This window comes from Oratosquilla oratoria, chromosome 35, assembly GCF_046742065.1.
Source record: "Oratosquilla oratoria isolate Oo_2021 chromosome 35, ASM4674206v1, whole genome shotgun sequence".
Classification (NCBI taxonomy): Eukaryota; Metazoa; Arthropoda; class Malacostraca; order Stomatopoda; family Squillidae; genus Oratosquilla; species Oratosquilla oratoria.
This window is the reverse complement of record NC_134811.1, coordinates 27,815,702-27,839,972: the sequence shown is the minus strand read 5'-3', so window position 1 is coordinate 27,839,972 and position 24,271 is coordinate 27,815,702. Positions and strand designations below refer to the sequence as shown.

The following is a 24,271-nucleotide window of genomic DNA, read 5'->3' as shown; positions in this document are numbered from 1 at the left end:
GTTAAAAAAGATATATATACATATATATGTATATATATACATATATATATATATATACATATATGTAATACACACACACACACACACACACACACACACACACATATATATATATATATATATATATATATATATATATATATATATATATATATATATAAATATATATTATATAAAGAGTGATTTGATATGCAGGGAGCAAGTCTTGGTCGTCATGCATTTAGATACAAAATTAAAATATAAAGTGCACCTCCTTTGGAATGTTGTTATTTGCCAAAAGACGTCCAGCAACTTCGCAGATAGATCAGGCTTGGGTGGAGGGGTGGGAGTTGGAGGAGTGGGTGAGGGCTGAGGAGTGCTGAGGTATTGGGAGTTACACTCTTGGTAGTGATGCAGCGTCCTACAATATCCTCATTGTATCAGTGGAGGGACGTAAATCAAATGTATTTGAATACTAAATACATTTCTTTGTTGCCCAACATAAATATATATATATATATATATATATATATATATATATATATATATATATATATATATATCAAATACATCACATGTAAACGGAATGTTTTGATACTACCGTGTATATGCTTGTATTACTAATAAATACTTAACTTCTTTCGTCCAACTTCCTTCATGAACTGTGTTACTTCTTCTCTCGTGCATACCGTACTTATGAATTACTGTTTTTTAACCTCCGAGAAACCCCTTACACATTTAGTCGAACCGCTTTGTACTAACTCCCACTAATTTTTGGTCTGGGGTCCCATTTGGCAACCCTCTCCATGAACTGTGCTACATCCTTTCTCATGCATCCCCACACTTATGTGATGCTGTTCTTTAACCTCCTGGAAACCCCTTGCTCATTCAATATACCACCACTAAAATGACCACTAGGTAGAGAACCACTCTCCTTGTATGAGGACTACATAAATATCATACATTCAATACTTTTCAAAACTTAGTGACAGTCCTTTATGTGTGGATATAAATCTGCAATCAGAAAATGAATACTGATCTCTTGTAATTTATATTATCCTTTCGTTCTGCCGCTGCCCTCCTGAAATATTTCTTTTACAACCTCAACGATTCCATCTCTTCGGTACGATGTTGAATGGAGAAGCACCGATTAATTATTTCTGACAAACTATTAATACTCATGTCACGCTAGGATTTGTGGCTACCCGTGTTGTCCCTATGTTTGTTCCAAAATGGGTAATCACACTGGGCTTTCACGACAGTAAAGAGTTCGTTCGAGTGAAAACGACTTCGACGACAATATCTCGTCTTTCAAATCTCCAAGTATCGAATTATATTTCCGTTATATATAGCGAAGCTGAATAATGAACTTGGATTGTATACCTATACGATTATTAGACATAATGATGAAATGTTTTTATAGAAATCTAGATTTCTGTAAGCGATATCCTACTCTAGTTATTCAAATGGAGGTTGGAAGTAGGATGTGAGAGGGAAAAATAGCTCTTTACCCAATTTAAGAAAGCCCAACTCAAAACACAAAGAAACTGTTTTAGTCCAATATTTACCTCTTATTAATATTTGGACCGAGAACAAGAAGAGACAACGTTACTAAAGTCCAATCTAAGGACAAACGCGTTTGAAAAATTGCTCCGTGCATTAGAATTCAGCAAATGATAATACATGAAATATATTCTTTATATGATCAATCAACCTGTTGGATGAATTTGCGTTTTATAAGACACCTTTCTCCTATATTACATGACAAAAAAAAAATATGTTGAATAAACTTATAATTTCAACCCAAAATTACTATCTACTATTACTATTCATTTATCCTACACTATATATTAGGACCAACAGTACATTAAGCTCCTAGGTGTCTTGAATGCCGTTGAATTTGAATGTCTAGAAGTTTCAGTGATAGAGAGTAGAGTACCTTGGAAGTCCCGAGAACACAGTGACTGGACCAGATATGCGGCAACGGAGTGGAAAGGGGAGGTCAGGTATGCTGCTATGCTGCGTGATGAACCTGATCTACTTTTTCCCTCTTAATCTTTTGACCTTGGTCTTCTTCCGAGAGAATACCACTGACGAGGCAAAAAAAACACACACACACACACGACACAGCGGCGCGGTTGGTAGAGTCCCCGACTTTCACTACCGCGGTCCGGGTTCGAATCCTGCCCAGGGCTGAAATAATTTCAGTATCGCTGCGCTTCAAGTCGTTACTCTAACTCTCGTGGGCGGGGAGTTGGTTGTGTGTGTGCGTATAAGGTCACAGCATTACCCATAGATCGGTCATACGAGCTCTGAGCTCTCTTCCGGGAGGGTAGTAGCTGTCAATCACGAGCCCAGCACGTGATCCAAAGACCAAGGTGAATACACACACACACATCACTAATAAGACCAAAACTCGAGTACGCAGCAACGCTATGGACACCCAATACCAAAAAAGAATATAAAAAAATTAGAATGAATACAAAGAGCAACAACAAAACTGACACCAACTCTTTCCAAAATGACATATGAACAAAAACTGTCCAAATTAGAATTACCACCTCTGGAACAAAGAAGGGAAAGAGGAGACCTACTAACTATCTATAGAATTATGAAAGGAATGGAAATCTTAGATAAGAATGATTTATTGAAATGGGACAATGGAAAAACAAGAGGACAAGAAAAGAAACTCAAAAAAGATAATTACAGAAGATATTTGAAAAAAATAGCTTCCCACACAGAGTGATAGATACCTGGAACAAATTAGACAAAGAAACAGTGTGTGCAAACACTATTCAAGATTTTAAGAAAAAACTTGATGCTGAAAGATACAAAGACGGGTCACCACGAGCATAGCTCCCTTCTCCTATCATACAACTAGGTAAATACATATATTATACGCGTTCGTAAACTTCACTGACAAACTTTTCCATTGGAAAACAAACCCATACTATTCTACAATGAAATGCTAAATTCTTTTGTTTTGTAAACAATTCTGGGCACCGATGTTCGGTTGACTGCAAATGTGTGTGTGTGTGTGTCTATATATATATATATATATATATATATATATATTCATATATATATATATTTATATACACAATTTTTGGGCATAGCCTTTCTCGTGAGCAATTTCTATCGATGTCACTGCACATTTGGCGTCAATGATCTTAAGTGTATATATAGATATATATATATATATATATATATATATATATATGTATGTATGTATACGTACAACACTGAATGGATCCCAGTGATTAGAGATACATTTTAACAACCACAATGCACTTTAATTCTAAACCATCAAAGGCCAGCACCTGGGCAGTACCACATTTCAATTTCTGCATGCTGGCCTTTGATGGCTTAGAATTAAAGTGCATTGTGGTTGTTGATATATATATATATATATATATATATATAAATAGATATATATATATATATATATATATATATATATATATATATATATAAATAGATATAGTGTATGTGTGTGTAATTCTAATGACAAGTTCCTATCTCATCGTTTAGCTGCAGTGCGGTCTCTAGAGGGTTCGACCAAGGCTAAAACTTATTACGTATGTACGCAGCACTATTTCCTTTTTTATATGTCTCCAAAAATTTCAACCATTAAGTTAACGAACACTGTTTGACTTACAAGGGGTTACGTTAACTATTTATATGCACTGGAGACCTGAGCACCAACAGGAATAGCAAGAAGTCTTAGACGATTTGCATTCGAGTCATAACGAAGTAAGTCGGCATTGAATATGTATCCTGACGCGATTAAATTTCAGAACACGATTCGGATTCGGACAAATACACAAATAAATAATAACTAAATAAGAAAATAAACAAATAAATAAACGAAATTATTATAAATAGATATACAAGTACGTAAGTAAATAAATAGATAAAATAATCCTGTGGAGTGTATGACTGCAATACACTACCTATCTACTGTATATTCCAAGGGCCTCTTCACCCTTCTATGGGAGGTATCCAGCCAAAGTATGCATTTATCTTTCACCCATTCCACTCCCCTTGTTTCCCTCTCGTCTCAGCTCCTCGTGGATGAAGGGCCATCCCCGTCTCCTGCCCACTGCCCGGGTCAGAGGCAATGCTGCAAGACACAGTACATCCACACCAAGGTCGCTTCGTTTACCCGGCGACCCTCCCTTCCTTCGGGCTGCGCCAAAATATCATCAAAACGCAACCGTTCCCCACTCTCACCTCTCCCCTCCCTTCCATGCTCAACAAGCATTCTCCTATTGCTCAATCCCTTCACCCCCATCTCTTCCTCAGTCCTCCTCTCATATTTACTCCTAGCACCTCTGCTTTCCACACTTTTTTTTGCTAATTTTTCTTCTCTCATTCTTTCCATGTGCCCAAACCATTCCAATAATCTTTCATCAAGCTATCTGCCAGTTCCCTTTCCACCCTCTTCTCCTATTCACTTCCTCACTTGTGTTGCCTGAAAAAAAAAATCATAACGACACAACTTTGCAACGAAAATCAGTAAAATCGTGACTACATCAGTTCGAATCTTGAATGTAGTGAGATTTTTGAAAGTCAACCAAAACACTTTCGGAATAATCCTAAAGGTTGCGGCACACTAAGCATTTCTCACCAGCATGCTATTTGCCTTTGCAACTTCGTCTGAGTAAAACCGACTTCGGTTACGATCTTTTGTTTTTCAAAATTCCAGATGTCAAATTAATCTTCCGTCATAGTGAGAAGCTAAATGGCCAACTAAGAGAAGTTCAACCTAAAATACGAATGTTAGACACATTGTTCAGATGTTCTTGCGAAAGTCTAGAACAGTGTTTCCCAACCTTTTTTGGCTGTGACCCTAAATCCACTCTTAGCCTGGAGTCGCGACCCTAATTGTAATAATAAATTCAACCATTTCATGTTATATTTCTATGTACTTGCATAATGTTTATAAACTTTCGTTTTATAGTTCAGTTTATATTTACAAGCACAATGAATTTAAATACATTTGAAACTTGAATGAAAAAAAAAGTTAAAAAATACCCTCTGGCGACCCTCAAAAACACCCTCGCGACCCTGGGGTTGAGAACCACTGGTCTAGAATATTGTAACCGAAGTTGTTTCTACTCAAACAAGGTAGCAAAATCAAGTAGCATGCTAGCCTAATGTGCCGCCACCTTAAGATACTAACCTTTTCATGTTTATAAATATTTCCCCCAGCTGTAAGGTACGGTCCCTCAAAAGGTAAAAATCAACACATTGACATACTTTAGATATTATATTTTGTTTATTGCCAGACGATTTTATCCAGCTGGGTAGGTCTTCCACCAGCTGATTCCCACGGCCTAGTCAATCTGTAGAGTAGTCATCATATTTACACATCTTTCTGGATGTCGTAAGGTGATACTTACTCAAGATAACGGGTCTTCCCCCTCCACAACGTTTAAGAGGGGGGGGGGGGCTAACCTGAATTTTGTAAACATAGATGACGCTTAAACAAATGTACTCCGTAGTATGACTGCGGTGATTCTGAATATAAATTGAAGTATTTGTTCTCATTTGATTTAGTTTCTTTCAAAATACCGGGAAATGCTTAATCTTACATTCTTAGATATTTACCCCCCAAGAATGTGTTGAATATCCTTGTTATACTCACCGACTTGTTTTGTTAAATGCTGGGGAAAAAATTCTGCCACTGTATTACTGCTTTCTGCCACATATTGTACAGTGTACGCGAGGCAGGTTTCTTGACATCTCCAATGAAGTAATGAAAGAACAAGTTTCGTGGGGGTGGGGGTGGGGGGCTTCAGTCCCCTCAGCCCCACCCACCCCTGGATCCGCCACTGACTCACAGGCATTAACCAGCGCTTCTATCTTTGGAATAAATATCCTGCCGAAGGACCTGAAGTCATACTGGACGAAAAGGAAAGGTTTGATTGGTATTCTTAGTATGTAGATCAACCTCAATCACAAAAGGATGTCGAATGGCTCTGGTCCATAGGGGTGTCACCAGAGGTCATGAGCCTGAGAGTTCTCTTTCGGTTTAATAAAATCTTTTGGCGTCACTTCGAATAAAATCCCACAAGTGTAATACGTACCTCCATCCCGTTACTGCGTGCGCGCGCGTTGGGGAATGGGGTGTGTGGTATGCATAGACTAGCAGCTGCAATAATGAAAAAAAAATAAAATAAAAATAAAAAAAATAAATGAATATACAACCGGTACGGCTTTAAGTACTAGTTGTTTTTATTCCAGTAATCTGTTTATTAACCCATTTATTAACCTATATTCCATTTATTGATCTACTTGTCTGCATATCTATAAATTCATTCACTTGTTATTCATTTTTCAGATAGTGGGAAGGAGGGGATTCTCCGAGGACCGCGACGGTTATTTCGGTTGTGTACTTTCGCACTGGTTGTCCCCGTTGTGCTCGTGACTATCCCTATGTATGCCAGACTGGTTTTATACCCGCCACACGAGTTCTCAATGGCCCCAACGGATCAAAGACACGTCTCTGGATCAAGCCTATGGTGCCAGGTGGGTCTCTCTTTTGTTCATATCCTTGTTTCTCTCTCTCTCTCTATCTCTTCTTTGTCAAGGGATTCCTATACAGTGAATACTGTTGACATTTCAAACATTTTATATATATATATATATATATATATATATATATATATATATATATATATATATATATATATATAATATATATATATATATATATATATATATATATATATATATATATATATATATCTTTTTAACCAGGATCAGAATCACAATGAAAATGGAGGGATATTGTTCTACTTTTTCCTCTAAAGGCTTGAATGTGTACATAGGAAAATAAACTTAAATAACATTATATTTTGACAATAACAAAACCATCACTTGATAACAAACTATAAAAAACACCTAACATTGAGTTGCTCTAACCTAAATGGGAAATGCTGTACTATTCGCTTAAGGGATAGAGCGGTCCATCATTGATGATGAATTTTCAGGTCAACAATTCACTATAAAAGATTATTATAAAAAATAAAGAAAGTTTTATTTTCTTATACTTGAAGATAGGTATAAGAAAACAGTGGTCTTGGTGATAACAAATCATTGTAATCTTGAGTCTTATAAATATGATAAAAGTTTATCTTAACATTAAGACTGGCCGACATGTTAACCTAGACTTTCAAGATGTTTATGAACTTCAGATTACTTTTTTTTTTTTTTCTGATATCCAACTATTCTATTTGGATGAGGGCTGGACTATGGACAAAATGGGATCCCATGCATTTTATTTTCTTGCTGTTTAGGAAATCATCCAATACTCTTCTATGTCTACATCCTCTGGTGCCCCACAGGGTTCAACTCCATTTCCTCTTACCCATATATAACTCACTTACCCACACATCGATACTCTTAGGCAAATAATACAGCAATTCTAAGTCATTAAATTGAGCCCCATTTTTCAAGAAAGATTGCCACAGAACACCTATTTTCTGACCTTTCTATCACATCCATCTGGGCAGAGATAACCTAATATTGTTCAACGCCACCCTCACTTGTCCATTTGACATAATCTTTTACAGAACTATCTCATTTTTCTGGTAGTAAATACATTCATTCTTCTGCCAACCTAAACATTCTTTGGCAATCCCTCACTAGTCAACTCAACTGGAAAACTCGTATCCCAACTACCACTAAAACAGCTTTGGTGTAATTAGGCATTCTATACCACCTGAAAAATTTCCATGCAATTGATCAGTTGACCATACAAAAGAGACTTGTTTGCCTCTGTATGGACTGTATTTCTCACATCTGGGGTGACTTGCTGCACTCAGTACAGTACTTAACACTCACTGAGACGAGAGGGAAACAGGGGGAGTGGAATAGGTAAAGGGTAGATGCATACTTTGGGACAGAAGCTATGCAGCAAGACATAGCACATCCACAGTAGGGCCCAGTAGCCTAACCTGGCTTATCCCTACTGCTTCATTTACATGGCAATTCTTCCTCTATATCACCTCTTGAGCAAATAGAGAAGACAACATTCATCTTTTACCCGAGGTCCTTTTATTCCCATTTATCCCATTTTCATCTCTCCCTCAAGTTCACCCCATCTAACTCTACCTTCCACACTCTTTTTACCCAGATCACCCCATTATTCTTTGATCAGCCCTATCTGCCAGCTACCTTTCTATCCCTGCTCTCTGCCTCACCTTATTTCTCACCTTATCCCTAATTGTTATCCCCATCATACTTCTGAAACACTTAGTCATTTGAATTTCCCCTTTCTGCTCCCCTTACTTTTCTAGTTTCTGTCAACTACAATGTTGTAGGCACAACCACCACTTCACACATGGTGATTGTGTAGTGCTATTGTTCTCGTCTGCTAATTCAGTAATCAGAGTGCGAGTCCCACCCAAGGCTGAAAAAATATCAGCATTGCTGTACTGTGAGCCAGCACTCCAACTCTGGTGAGTAAGGAATTGTGCCATACATAAGCTCTGAGCTCTCATCCGGAAGGGTGATAGTTATCGATCAAGAGTCCAAGACATGATGAAAGTCCTTGGTGAATCACATGCACACACAGAAAACTGGTTTTGTGTAATCAAGCACCAGGTCAATGTCTTCTTATCTTTAAATGGAATTCGTTTGCGAGAGATGCATCTTCATACAAACACTTACTTAGATCATTGATTCATTCTATCCTTTATGCATCTATTTATTTCTTGACGAGATAAACACCATATGAGGACGGAGCCTTTATTTGTACGACGTTTCGCTTATTACAGCTTTTTCAAGTACAAGTTGAAATACAAATGCTTGAGATTAAATAAGGGGAAAGGAGGGAACGGGGAGAGAAAAGGGGGGGGAAGGAAGAGGAAGAGGAGGAGGAGGAGGAGGAGGAGGAGAAGGGGGGGGGATTGGACACTGGGAAAGGATGAGAATGCTGGCCCAAACGTCCGTGGGCGAAATGTCCACAAAGGATTGTCGGCAAACTGCCACTTTTAAGGAGATTCATTTCTTGTACATCATTATTTAGCTAGAAGGTTATTCATCTTTTTTCATGTGTTAAGCCTCACCTCTGACACACGAATTTCTGTAGTGATGGGTGAGCCGAAGAATGAAATCTTATATCAACTTATCAAGTTACATTTCATTAATAGGTTCCCTTGTGTCTGCCTATGGAGGACCTCAGTCAAAAATGCAAAGATACAGAATCTGTTATTCCCTACATCTTATCTCAATATTCACTATAAATTATCTTGACAGATGGTTGTGGCAATCAAATCTCATCAGCCTAGAATGGTTCAGTGTTCTACTTAAAGATATTGTTCAGGCTAACAGCTAAGATATTGTGATTTCTTCTTTTGCAATGCAAACACTCACTGGTATTGGACTTCATGCATGCCATGCTTCTTGTTTCTTCTTCTTTTTCTCCTATTAAAGAATGTTACTTGCATGCTTGTCCCAGTGACTGGTACTTCAATTTCCTCCTGCTACATAATGCCTTTGCTTCCTCTTCCTCCACAGAGCCAAACCTTCCATATGAATGGCAGCTTCAACGCCTACATGCTCCCAGACATTCCAACTGTGAAGCTGGAACGAAAGAGGTACACAATGCTACAGCGTCTTCGGCTGTCTGATGATGTCAAGGAGTACTGGGGCTTCAACCTCCTGCAGGGCTCCAAAGTTACTCTCTCGTCCTGCTCCAGGTAAGAACTGAAGTAACAGTGACAAGGGTGCCTACAGGGGCCCACAACTTAAGGGTGGTGGTTGGTGAATGAAGTGAGCTTTGTCAGTTGAGGATGGTTCTTGTAATAGGAGTGAAGTATAGAGCCCCAGTATGGGTCTGTAGATCCACGATGAATGCCCATGATCAGTGATGGGTATAAGTCTTTGGGAGTCAGGCAGACACTATGGCTGCATCTAAGATTTCTACACTAAATATGAAATATATTTATAAAGGAGAAAACTGAGAAACAAATGGATGACACAGACCCTAATTCCATCAGTTGTGGTATCTAAGTATCAGGTATCAAGGTCTACCACTGGTTGGGGATACAGGACTGGCAGGACTGCAACAACAACTAACTATGGTATGACACTGCTTTGTATGTTGGGCAAGGTGTTTGCCTATCTGTTGCTGAGTTCACTTCTATTTGGGCCCTTTCAGAGGCATAGGCAGCCTGGGTTCAAATGCTCGGATTAAAAAACTGATAGGATCCTTGTGCTTCATGTTCTTGTGCAGTGCCAACATGAGTTTCAATAATGGTTGTTTCCAGCTGTGTTGATTTCATAAAGATGTTTGACTTAGTGCATTGTGGAGTGCTCTGGTGTTTTCTACAGATTATTGGGATTCATGCAAGGATTACTGACTTGACGTCTAGCTTATGCTCTGGAACAGAGAATGCTATGAAGTGTGAAGGTGTGTCCAGCTTCTTTCCTCTAATTCAGAAGTGAGAAAGGGTTATGTTCTCTTCCCAACACTTTTCAACATTAGCATGGTCTGTGTATTGGAGATATTTGCTGGTCAATGTCATTACAGAGCATGCATTGGCAACATTAAGGTCACTGATCTTGGCTTTGCTGATGATACTATACTTCTTGCAGTCAAGAACCCTGACACTACAGATCTTATTGTCCAAGACTATAGTCCAGGCACCTGGGGGTTTATTGGCTGATGTAGTTTTGTCTGTCCATGAACTTGGCAATTACATTAAGGTCTTGGAAATCTTATTATACTTTAATAGAGTATTGCATAAGTCATGGGTCATGTCAGGAAGTCTTTTGAAGTGGCATGGTCTTGGTGTTATGGGTGTTCAGACAGAATATATGACGTCAATATTTATGAAAGATGACTATGATATAGACCTACAGGATCCAAGATCTCAAGATCTCTGGTACCAATTGCCTTCAGAGAAATACGGGATATCGCTGGTATGACTTGTGCCGAACCAGCTATTGATCCATGAGGCTCAGTCAAGACCTGTATTTACCTAGTTGTATTTTCCTAGTTGTATTATACAGGAAGGGAGCTATGCTCATGGTGACCCGTCTTAGTATCTTTCAGCATCAAGTTTTTTCTTAAAATCTTGAATAGTGTAACCAGCATTATTTGTGAATGCCAGTCTCAGTTGTATGGGCATAAAACACACTTTCTTGATGCTGATCCCACTTACAAGGCTATCTCTACAAACGACATCCCTCAGTGGGGGAGACAAAGGGGATGCTCAAAGAAAACCATGGTTAGAGTATATCAACCAATCCTATCAAGAGCTGCTCAGAAATGGATGGGTTTGTATAGAGGCTTGCTCGCAGAGACCATGGGGAATGGCATCAACATGTGACTAAAGCTACACGCCCCCCCCAATGTATGTTCCCAAATGATGATGACAATAACTATCAAAGGCCACATGGCATTAAGGAAAACTGATAATGAATTATCAGAGGAATGGTATACAAGGTGAGACAGAAGAAAGGTGACAAAAAGAAACAATAATGAGAATGTAGAGACATTGGGACAAATTACGGGAAAGGTGGAGGGGGAAACACGAGTCTGTATCTGAATATCGAGTTTATTCCTGACACTCCTTTGAAGAAGCGATTGTAAGCAAAACCGGTCAGGAACAAACTCAGTATTCAGATAAAGACCCATGTTTCCCCCTCCACTCTTCCGATAATGAGAATATTCATCAACATTCCTTTGCGGTACTCCCCCAGGTAGGCGTAGCTCCTCCTTGGGGATCGGTGCCATCTGCGTAGAGCTGATGGCCAGGGGTGGTTGCTGCTGATTGGCCCCCAACTTTTGGGGTTGGGGGGTGGTCCCACGACGTAGACGTTGCAGCTCCAGGACCTTATGCCAACATGCATAATCATACACATATCCCACACCAAGCCCTCTACACTCCCTCCTCTCCTGATATCACCTTTTGCTCCCCCTGCCTAACCCCAACAACATCATGGAGAGTGGTCGGAGCCCTTGGCTCTGACCACCTTCCAATCATCATCACCACCAAAACAAGATGCACCCCAGCTGGCCACAGACACACTTACACCAATTACAAGAGAGCTAACTGGGAAGCTTTTACTGAAGAGACAGAACAACATTTTGAAACACTTAACAGTACACCAATCACAAACATAAACAATGCTGTGCACGCTTTTAATACAATCATACAAAATGCAGACAAGAGATACATCCCTAGAGGCAACAGAAAATCACACAACCCCAACATCACACCAGAAATCCAAGGCCTTATCAGACAACGTGACACACTTAAACACGATACCCCCACACCTATCCCTCAAAACATAGCAGACCAAATACAAACACTAAACACTGTGATTGCCAATAAAATACATGAACAAAAAACACAAAATTGGCAAAACTTTATCAATACACTTGATCACAAAACAAACACCAGCAAATTGTACAAAACACTCAACAGCATCACACTATCCAACACTAACACTACACGCTCTCACGCAGCAATAATCACAACAACAGATAATCTACCCTCAAACAGACAACAAGCAAACGCACTCATACGTCATTTTGCACAGACGAGCCATCTTACTTCTCACCGTGACGACCGACGCACCATTCGACATAAGAAAGACTTCCCCACAGACTCAGACTATACACCCTTCATAGACAGTCAGACAAAACTCATAATGCATAATCTCAAGCACTCATCTGCCTGTGGCCCTGATAACATAAGCAACATCCACCTAAAACACATTGGACCACAAGGTATACACGCACTCACAAACATTGCAAACTACAGCTATTCACACAACACTATACCCGACATCTGGAAGCATGGTAAAATAATCACCATTCCAAAACCGAACAAAGACCCAACAATCCCAACATCGCACCGCCCAATCACACTTCTCTGCACCCCCTCTAAAGTCATTGAACGCCTAATACTTAAACTTGTCACACACCATATATTCCCCTTGCTGACTCACAACACGGTTTTAGGCCACTACACTCCACAAACACTCTTCTGACAAACCTCACACAAAGAATTTTAGATGGCATCAATTCAGATAGGCCCCACCACAGAACACTTCTTATAACATTGGACATTAGTAAAGCTTTTGATGCTATCCCCCGCCACAACCTAACAAATAAAATATATAACACAGACATGCACAATAACACCAAAAGATGGCTGGCCAATTATCTGGCAGGCAGGAATGCTCATGTGTCATATAATGGCCAATCATCGCACATCAGAAACATTAAGAACGGAGTACCACAGGGCTCAGTTCTATCCCCCACATTATTTAATCTATACATGCATGACTTACCCACACCAGACACCTCAGAAATACAAATCTCTTCCTACGCAGATGACATAACAATCACATGCACACATCGTAACACAGACAAAGCTGCAGAAATAATCCAGCCTTACCTTGACACACTCAACACATGGTTCATCACAAACAGACTCAAAATAGCTCCAACCAAATCTACAGCATCACTTCTCACCAACTGGACAAAAGAACACAAATACATACCTCATCTCTACATCAACAACACTCTAATACCACACACAAACACACCGAAAATTCTTGGTGTAACATACGATACATCCATGTCTTTCAAACAACACCTCACAAACATAAAAAACAAATGCACACCTAGACTTAACGCACTTAAGTCAATCACTGGAACAACATTTGGACAAAACAAAGAAACTAATATAACAATATACAAACAATGCATACGCTCAGTGATGAATTATGCGAGTCCTGCATGGGCTCCTAATCTCAGTGAGACACACCACAACACCCTTCAAATCATACAAAACAAAGCCCTAAAAACAATTACAGGCTGCACAAATACAACACCTACAGACCATTTACACCATGAAACAAAAGTCCTCAAAGTCAAGGACCACCTCGACATGAGAGGCACACAAACACTTGCTGCAGCCACCACAAACACATCACACCCGCTACACTACATAGCAGAACACCCACACACACCAAGAAACATTAAAACTACACCCAAAGACCTTTATTACACACAGATACTCTCTTCTCTTCCTCCACAACCACCAAATACCAGCCTCCGGAAACATATTCATAATCATATCACTCACCATTCCATTAACACACTGAAAGACAACACACTGCTGCATGCCAGACCCCCTGATATCCACCCTTCTGAATCCTCTCTCCCACGAAAGGACAGGGTCCACTTGGCCAGACTGCGATGCGGTCACCACCCAGCACTTCTAAGCTACCAGAAGAGGCTGGACGACCGTGTTGTGAACAGCTGCCCAGGATGTAACACTTCACCCTATACCATACAACACATAATGGAAGACTGCATTATACACAATCATGCACGCAAACAACACAACATACACTCTATAAAGGATTTGTGGGAAAACCCAGTTTCGGCTGTGGCCTTCCTTGGGGAGACGGGACTGCTCGGACAGACAGTCTAGGGAACGACAACAACAACAACAACATTCCTTTGCAAGTTGGATTTGTCTCTAATATTGAAAATGTGTGACTCTATGACAAAGAGACTAAAGTCCCTATATTACAGGCTACATTAAATATAGTTTATATTCTGATACTGGGGTGTTCCAGTTCACTCCTTGCATACCTGGTGGCACATTTCCTTTCATTCTTGCTACTCCCAAGCTGTCTCATTCACTCCTGAAAAAACTTATCTGCTAAAATTAACAAGTACAAAATACGTTGAGGTCCACCTGACAGTAGAATACAACTTTTAACCCATTAAACTCCGATGACAAGATCCTTGTCATTTGGTCAAATAAAACAAAAAATCCTAAAACACCAAAATGTTTGATCAAACACCAGAAAAATATGACGTCAGTCCTCGCTTCGTGCGAGGAGTGACGTCATATTTTTCTGGTGTTTGATCAAACATTTTGGTGTTTTATGATTTTTTGTTTTATTTGACCAAATGACAAGAATCTTGTCATCGGAGTTTAATGGGTTTAACCATTGATTTTACTTACCTATTCATTCTTTTTTTATCTTACTTTTTTCATTTTACACATTCATTGTCTTGCTGCATTATTTCTAACCTGGGCAGTGGATAGGGGACAGGATGGCCTTTCACCCATGATAAGCTTAGATATAAGGGAAAACAAATGGGTTTTGGAAAAGTGTGGAATCAGTGAATGGTGGATACATGCTGTGGCTGTCAACCTTCCTTACATGCAGGAAGAGGGCTTTTGGTGTGTATTTACCTGGTTGTATTATACGGGACGGGAGCTATGCTCGTTGTGATCCATTTTCATATCTTTCCACATCTAGTTTGTTCTTGAAATCGTGTATAGTTCTGGCATTCACTGTTTCACTATTCAATTTGTTCCAGACATCGATCACTCTGTGCGGGAAACTATTCTTTTACAGGTCTCTTCTGTAACTGTCTTTCTTTAGTTTCTTTGCGTGTCCTCTTGTTTCTCTCTTGTCACATTTTAATAGGTCATTTCTATCGAGAACTTCCATCCCTTTCATAATTCTGTAAATGGTCAACAAATTGCCTCTTTCCCTTCTCTGCTCCAATGTTGACAACTGTAATTTTTCCAATCTTTGTTCATATGTCAAATTTGATGTGTATGTGTGTGTATGTGTGTATATTTACCTAGTTGTATTTTACGGGAAGGGGAGCTATGCTTGTGGTGTCCCGTTTTTGTATCTCACAAGATCAAGTTTGTTCTTAAATTCTTGTATTGTTTCCACACATTATTTTTTCATCCAATTTGTTCCAGATATTTGTCACTCTGTATGGGAAGCTGTTCTTTTTCAGGTCTCTTTTGTAGCTGTCCTTTATATATATATATCTGTTTATCAATTCATTTATGTATTCATTTATTTTATTACAGATGGGAGGGTGCTCAAGTGCTGATCCTTAGAGGCGTGAACAACCTCCACCACTGTGCCTGGATCGGGGAAGAGGATTCATCAGAAGAACCAGCTGAATTAGACTTCATGTTCACCCCACAGAGAGGGGTCCCTCAAGGAGTGCCAGACTCCAGCAACTCAACCCAGCAACAGCCGATCCCACGGATATCAACACAGGCCAAACATCAGTCTCACGAAAGGAGAACGAACATGGCAAATCTCATTCAAGAGGTGGTCAAGATGAGCAAAAATAAACAGGAGATCCTTGGAATGTTGTACAAGCAGAGTCGACACTACAGCCAGGAGGGAAGCCTTTCGGTTGAGCTTGATCCTGATGAGCCCCTTCCTGCCTACTACGATTCTGAAGATGATCCTGTCAAAGCTGATCTTGTTGAGACAAGCCCTGTAGACCTCAATAATGCACCGCAGAGCCAACCATCATTCTTGAGTGATGCTCCTGTTCCAGTCAAGGAAGCCTTAACTCAACATAAACTGAAGAAGGGCAGAAGGAAGGGGAACAAGGGCAAGAAAAAAGGGAACCAAAAGAAAGCAAAAGGAGATCTAAAGTTCTTGGAGAATGTCAGAGAGCGAAGGGATCTCATGCAGATGGAGGCAGAGGCAATCAATGAAGAAGACGGGGCTTTTGAGGTTGATGAATATGAGAAGCGATTACCTTTTCATTATGTTGATGGAGATTCACTCCCTGAAGGTCTCCATGTTGAGCAGCATCAGCCCTGGGTCGGAAGAAGGCTCCAACCTTCAGGTATTGCAGATGACCGGGGAACCATCGACCAAAGGACAGCAAATGATCGCTCTATGGAGGAGCATCGTTCTTCATTCTCAAGTAGTGAGGAAGCCCTGGCAAGCTGCAGCGGTGTTCTCTTGGCACTGCCCTTGGTCCCTGACCGCCGGTGCAACAGCTTCCGCCGAAATGTCTTCAACACCATTACGTATGACATCCCCGTCACTGGTACCTACTACTTTGTCTTCTCAAGTGACAATGAGATCACTGACAATAAGGTGCTCTTCAATCTGACAATGGACAAGGTGGTCTACGATGTAGCCCCCTTCCATGACCTGTGCCTCAACAAGACAGAATGTTCTCTACCTGTTGGCTTCTGGTCTAAGGATCAGGCAGTAGTCGAAGTTGATGGACCACCTCACTGGCAGGAGGCTTACCAACTGAACACTTCTTGTGACCCAAGGGTCGCTGTTTATCTTACTTTCGTCCTCCTTGTCCCATTGCTCATTCTCTTCTGCGCTCTGAGGTGATTGTCCCCCTCTGAACACCTTAAAAAGTCTTTACCTGTCGAGTATACTCAATACCTGTTTGTGATTAGTACCATTGGCAAACACTGAATTCCTATCAATAGTAAAACAAAGGCATTTTCCATTTTCCTAAAACAATCTAATCTCCTCATTTCAAGATAAGAAAAAGAATACCACTGAAATTGTGGTGTTAGACTATTGAGCCTATGATCTCTTTGAAAATTGGTGCTCAACCTCTCTTACTTATACAGCTGGTATCCAGCCTCTACTTTTTTTCAACCAGCAGCTACCCCCTCAATCAATGAATGACTTGTGTTTTCTGATTCTTTTGAGCTCAGTGCCATTTTGAAACCCTACTAAGGAGCTCCATCTGTATGGGAACTGTCAATCAAGAGTTCAGATTGCGATCCAAGACCATGGAGAACCATGCACACTGAAACAGACAGTTTTTTTAGGCGCAATGCTTCTCCCTGTGCATGGGAATTGCCCCCATCCATGAAGACCGGGTTTCCTAGATTTTAATAAAAAACAAAAGAAGAAGAAACATGTCAATGCTCACACTAAAACTCCTAAACAGATATAAGACAATAAAAAATTCCTTTACTACAACCATCCACATTCTTCATTTCCCATCTACTCTGGAAATATTTTAAAATATCCACCACTCAGCCAATATTTTCTTTTAACTTAAGAAAATACCATAGCATCTGTTGCATCAGTCTCAAACTTGTCTGTCTCTTCTTCCTGAGACCCTTTTCTGTTACTCTCCTTAAACTTCTCCTTCACAAGTTCTACAATTCCACTTCTTTGGTGTGATATAGTTCCCAAGGATAGAAGCCCTGGTTATCATTGACAAAATACAAATACTCTTCCGCTACTCTACCCTGTCCTGAAGGAACAGGGTTCATTTCCTTCAGCTTATCTCATATTAGTATATATTTCATAGGATGTAGGACTCCTCATAAGCCGACTAAAATCACCTAGATTGATCAAGTACAAAATTACCAAAGTTGTCTGTTTGGGTAACTGTGGTACGTTATCTTGACAACTCATTTCCAGTCCTCCTCAAGATCATTGTCTTCCTTAACACTTTCCTAAGAGTTCCTTTTAGGAATCCTGTCCTATTTGGTTTCCTTTTGTTGATTTGTTGTATATTGAGTGATTCCTTGCCACTTCAGAATCACCATGTCCCAATAGATGGGACATTGATCACATAGTATCTCTACATGTTAAGGAAATTAGTTTCTATCATCCATTCCCTAAGCTGTCTTACCAATATACATACATACACACACACACATATATATATATATATATATATATATATATATATATATATATGTATGTGTGTGTGTGCGTGTGTATTTACCTAGTTGTATTTTATTTTATGCACATCCAAATATATCTTTGCATGTTCACTCACATGGATTTGAAGCACTTTAGTTTACTTGTGCTATGTATATACTAAATTTTTCTTTTCCCTAACAGCCACCCTCCACCCATCTGTTTTCCTTTTAAAAATATCTTAGCTCTTTGTGGATGGAGGGCCATCCCTACCCCTTACCCACTGCCTGGTTCAGAAGTGATGCAACAAAACACAACACCTCCACAACAGGGCCTGACAGTTGAAACGGGTTTACCTCCAAATATACACAAAGGAAATATACATATGTATATATATATAGACACTGGAATATTTCCAAGTGCAAAAACAAAATATACATTCTTTTTCTTAATTCATAAACTAATACCAGTAGCCTTGTGAAGTCATATGTGATTATATATTCCATCTTAAAATGTTATTGATAAAGTAACAAAAGAAAACTGTGACTGAAAATTATTCCATAGGCGAAGAATCCCTTTGGCTCCAAGATTACTTTAAAGTTAAATAAGTTCCCTTTGACAAAAACACAAACAAAACCAACTTTATCGCTGGGTTTAGGTTAACAAAATAAATTCTGACAGTGTCCAGAATAAAATCTTTGTGGTACATGGATTATCTGAAGGGAATGAAACAGTTTATTAATTTTATATTATTCAACTATAGTTGCTGTGATGTTTAATATAACAATGACTCCTTTCTTTCTAAGAATGAATGTTCCCTTACAAAAGCAAGGACTGCAGTGCACAGTATTGCTATTTTATCTGCATATGCTTCATATATGAAACATTTATATAACATAACCTTGCAGAAAGCAAAATCATATCAGTGTGGCTTAAGTGGGAAGATTGCAGATGATGCCCCACAAAGTTACAAACTTGTCTACCCTGGTGATCAACAATTGTGTCCTTAAAACAAACATCCACTATGCTTATTTTTTTCCAGTCAGTGGTACAATGAAGCAAGTAATCTTACTGCTCAATTGAGGTTGCGACTAGGCTAAGATTTATGATAGATTTTGTTCCATGTAACTTTTAGGAACTGCTGTGAGATAAAGTACACACTGGTTTAAATGTACAGTAATCCCTCCCATATCTGAACTGCCATTGTCCTAATATGACTTATAAGTATTGTAGACCAATTTTATTCCTTCAGAACTAAACAATTAGTACCAGTAAAGTGGCAGAGTGGTGACTCAGAGGGAGGAGGGGGTAATGCTAGCATGTGTATCCGAACACTCCCAAAATTAAAAAAAACTTTGGCCCAATTAGTCTGCATATAGGAGGGATCACCATATTCTAAAGTTAAGGAGCTTTCATAAGAGGGCACTTAACCCATTCAACTCCGATGACAAGATTCTTGTCATTTGGTCAAATAAAACAAAAAATCATAAAACACCAAAATGTTTGATCAAACACCAGAAAAATATGACGTCAGTCCTCGCTTCACTCGCGAGCGAAGCGAGGACTGACGTCATATTTTTCTGGTGTTTGATCAAACATTTTGGTGTTTTATGATTTTTTGTTTTATTTGACCAAATGACAAGAATCTTGTCATCGGAGTTGAATGGGTTAACTGTGGCTGGTGTTGTCTACCCCATATACAAGAAACAAATTCCTACTGACAGAATGAAATTATATACAAACAGGTTTACCAAATTTGCCTAATTTATAAGTGATAAATACATGAATATGTGTATATGTATTTAACTTTATCATGTATGCTGTCACACAAGGTGATAGTTCAACAGAAAAAAGTGATCAAAGCTAAGGAGTCATTTAATACTCCATGTATGAAAAGTGAACTTTAAAGCCTGAGTTATACAGTACATCAATATAGACCATCCTCTGCTATGGGAAATATCAACACAGATATTTTCTACTGAGACATGAGTACACATATATGCATTTCTTCCAATCTGTTTGGTGTTTCTTATACTTTTGTATTGATTCTTGAAATTGTCTAGTCCTCACTGGCAGTATGTAATATTGCAAAGCAAAATCTACTGTAAACATTTTCTTATGAACGAGAGTGAAGTTTGAAATAAATGCTATGCAATTATTACATTTAATCAATATTTGCTCACTATTTACTAATCATGTGAAATATACCTGAATATAATAAATGTAGGTAAAAAAATTACTTATATTCTAAGGACAAAACTATATGTAATATATGCTTTTGTTTATAGTGTTGTTTCTTTTATTCCTATATCAAGTGATAAATCCTTGAATAATAATTACCAGCACCAACTATATATATATATATATATATATATATATATATATATATATATATATATATATATATGTGTATGTATATATATATACATACATACATATACTAAAGGCTTTTTCCCCCTTACACGGGGGGGTAGCCAAAAAGAAAAAGGCATAGAAATCACTCCCACCCATTTCATTTCACATAAATTCCACTCCCCTCCACCCTCCTCCCTATCTTGGCACCTCCTGGATGACGAGTCATCCCTGCATCCTGTCCACTGCCCTGGGTCAGAAGCAGTGTCGCAAGACACAGCACATCCACAGCAAGGCCGCTTCATAAATTTGGCAACCCCCCCCTCTCCGTCCCCTCATGCAGGAAAGGAGAAGACGGGGAGAAATCCCTTCGGGCTGCGTCAAATTTTTTCTCATACATACAGTACTTCCTCATCCCCCATCCACTCCCCTCATGCATCAGTCTCATCTATACACAAACCTTCTCCATTCACCCCTATCTTCTGTCCTCTCCTGTCCTTCCTCTACAGACATTCCTCTCTTTTGTAAAGCCTCTTTCACCCCATCCATCCATCTCATCCTAGGATGCCCCCTCATATTCACTCCTTCCACACTTCTTTTACTAATATTTCTTCAATCATTCTTTCCATGTGTCCAAACCATCCTAATACTCTATGCTGCCCAGTAGTGCCACTCTTTGGTACCTCAAAATAGTTAATATTTCTGCTGTTATTGTACAAAAAAAATTATGGTACACATAAGCACTTTGGTGCAATGATGCCTATGTAGGCATCACGAGACGTGAGTACATGAGGCTGCCGGCATCAACATCTTGATTATAGATATATATATATTTTTTTGTAGTTGTACATGAGTTACCCCCGGATTCGGTGAACAGGTTTGATCACGTTTTCTGTGTTTACTATTACTCAGAGTAGAAGAGAACGAGTAATACAGTAGTGACTTTATATTCCATAATGAAAATAGTGTGATGAATTGGGTGCCAGTATAGTATGTGGCCTACCTTTCTAATTAGGTTAGGTTAAGTTACATTAGGTTGGTTAGGTTAGGTACCTAACCTAACTTTATTTCAAAGTTTTCCTGAGGTAGGACACATTCAAATAGGGTAGTCCACATACTATTCCAGTTTTGAAGAGGTAGGCCACATACTATACTGGCACCATGAATTGTACACATGGCAGCCAATACTGCACATGAGAATTTAACTTGTACTTAAGTGGTTAAGGGTGCTGCACTAACTACAATTGACTATGTTATCATAGATTAGAAGTGAGTGAAGGTATACTGACATTTGTCAGGAAAGCTGAATGTTCTACTTCAGTAGTTCTGCAGAAGAATACCATACATGTACCAACAGCTTTTTCTCCCTTACAAGAAAGGTAGCCAAAGTCAAATGCTTAATCTTGAACCAAAACCCTACTATAGGAAGGACTATAAAGCTAAAGAAAATTTTATTATTATTTATTTTTATTTTTTTTTTCTTAAATATTCCTAGCCAAAATATCTTCTATATACCATGGGCCTCTTCCTTCCCTTATAAGGCAGGTACCCAGCCAAGCCACCCACTCACTCACATCCACCACCAACCACTGTTTCCCTTTCCCTGTGAGTTATATGGTGGTAAATATGATGCTTTCAAATCATGTGGGAGATTCATACTAACCCTGGAAAATGAATTATTTATTGATATAAAAACATTTATCACATTGTAACGAAGAATTACCTTGATTTTTCCTTATACATTAGATCTGCAAATCAAAGATCAAAGTCTACAAAAAATTTTCATAAATAATTACAACTACTTCAAGTTATAAAGCTTGATGCCTGTGACCTGTGGATTTTAAATGTGTAATATTTGAAAACTGAATTGGTAAGCTATGCAGATGGGTGTTTGCAAGTATGAGCTTTTCAGAGATACATAGTATCAATATGGTACAATACCATAACTAAATGCTTGGGTTGGACTATATATAGAATCTCAATTATGAAGTCTCATTTGGGTGGACATGCAAGACAAATGTCAAAGAAAGTTTTCTTCCTGCTACCATCTCCAAAACCCATGAATGGTCTTACTTCCATCTCAAGGAAGTGAAACTTCAATTGTATTTTCTCCAACATTTTACATATATAGAGTTGAAAACCTGTGACGGCTTCCCTCCTCCCAATCCTATAAATTAGTCCCACACTTATACAATACAAACAGCTCTCTAAATGTTTTATACATTCATTTATCTGTTCTATTTCTTTTATAAATTTCTTTTCCTGCAGAAATCCATGGGAAAGAGCGAAGACCATTTTCAGAGCTTGTATGGTTGTGGATTTCCAGTCAATGGAACTTGAGGAAATTATTACCACAACTTATTCTGGTTAGATTAAATCTAAACAGCTTTATTCAACATAAAATTAAGAACAATTTTGGAGGCATGTACCAGACCAAAGTTTAGAACATGGCTCTACACTACAATTTGCATTTTTTTTTCCAAAAAGACAACACAAGGTCACCTACTCAAGTAAATATCAATACAATACAATACAGGATCTGAGTTTTAAAAAACTACGAAAATTGGAAAGAGATGGCATATTACAAGACTGATTTAATCCTCTATACCACAACTACTGTAGGTATACATGCCTGTGGAACAAGCTGGTTTGAATAGCCATTAGAACTGAATAGCATATAATATATTAGCTGCAGAAGCTTGTGAAGCAGCTATACATCAGCAAATCCTCAGTGCTCATTAATACAGCCAACTGTACCACTATGATGCAAGCTTATGGGATTGGGCTAAGGAGACCTGAGCTACAAACTCACAACTTAATTGATTTATACTCTACACAGTGACAACTGTATAGGAAATAACCCAAGTATTGAACACAATGAACTCAAACTCATAGAAAATGTGTCCTTACTTTGTTACAATACGACCCACTTAAGATTAAGAACGCTTTTCAATGATATATACAAATAAATAAAAACTACCATAAACTGCTTAAACCTAAGGTCAAGAACAGCTGTAATGCACTATCAAACTTAATTTGATGGTTTAATGAAGGGAAAAAGTAAAAGATATATACTTTTACTATGGGCACAAGGAAGGCAGAAGACAGGGGTGAGCGAAGAACGGTTGTGTGTAGTTGATACTGTGATGCAAGGAAGGGAGTGGATAAGGGATAGGGGGAAGGGTTAGGGAGTGGTTATGTGTGAATGATATTTTGATGCAGCCCAAAAGGATTTCTCCTCATCTTTTTTTATGCAAGAGGGAATGGAGGGGCAGTGGCGATTCTAGGACTATGAAAGTGGGAGGGCCAGCTGAAAAACTGAGGGGCCCATGACCCCCCCCTAGAATCACTACAGCGTGTGACGCCATAACGCAGTCGGTACCACAGTAATATTGACCAAGGTGTGTGTGTATATATATATATATATATATACATATAATCTAAAAATAGGATATGAAAAAAAAAATTGGGGGGGGGGGCAACC

The 24,271-nt window shown here is 38.8% G+C and overlaps 1 protein-coding gene across 3 annotated transcripts in view; it reads left to right on the top strand.

The window, feature by feature from the left end:
- LOC143018616 (uncharacterized) overlaps positions 1 to 20,720 on the top strand; it is a 124,802-nt gene extending 104,082 nt beyond the window's left edge. For all 3 annotated transcript variants that reach the window (XM_076174137.1, XM_076174138.1, XM_076174139.1), the window contains 3 exons: positions 6,326 to 6,513; positions 9,508 to 9,689; positions 15,864 to 20,720. In XM_076174137.1, coding sequence (XP_076030252.1) covers positions 6,326 to 6,513; positions 9,508 to 9,689; positions 15,864 to 17,154 — 1,661 coding nt within the window. In that variant the 3' untranslated portion in view covers positions 17,155 to 20,720. The remainder of the gene's footprint in view (positions 1 to 6,325; positions 6,514 to 9,507; positions 9,690 to 15,863) is intronic.
- Positions 20,721 to 24,271: the final 3,551 nt, after the last annotated feature.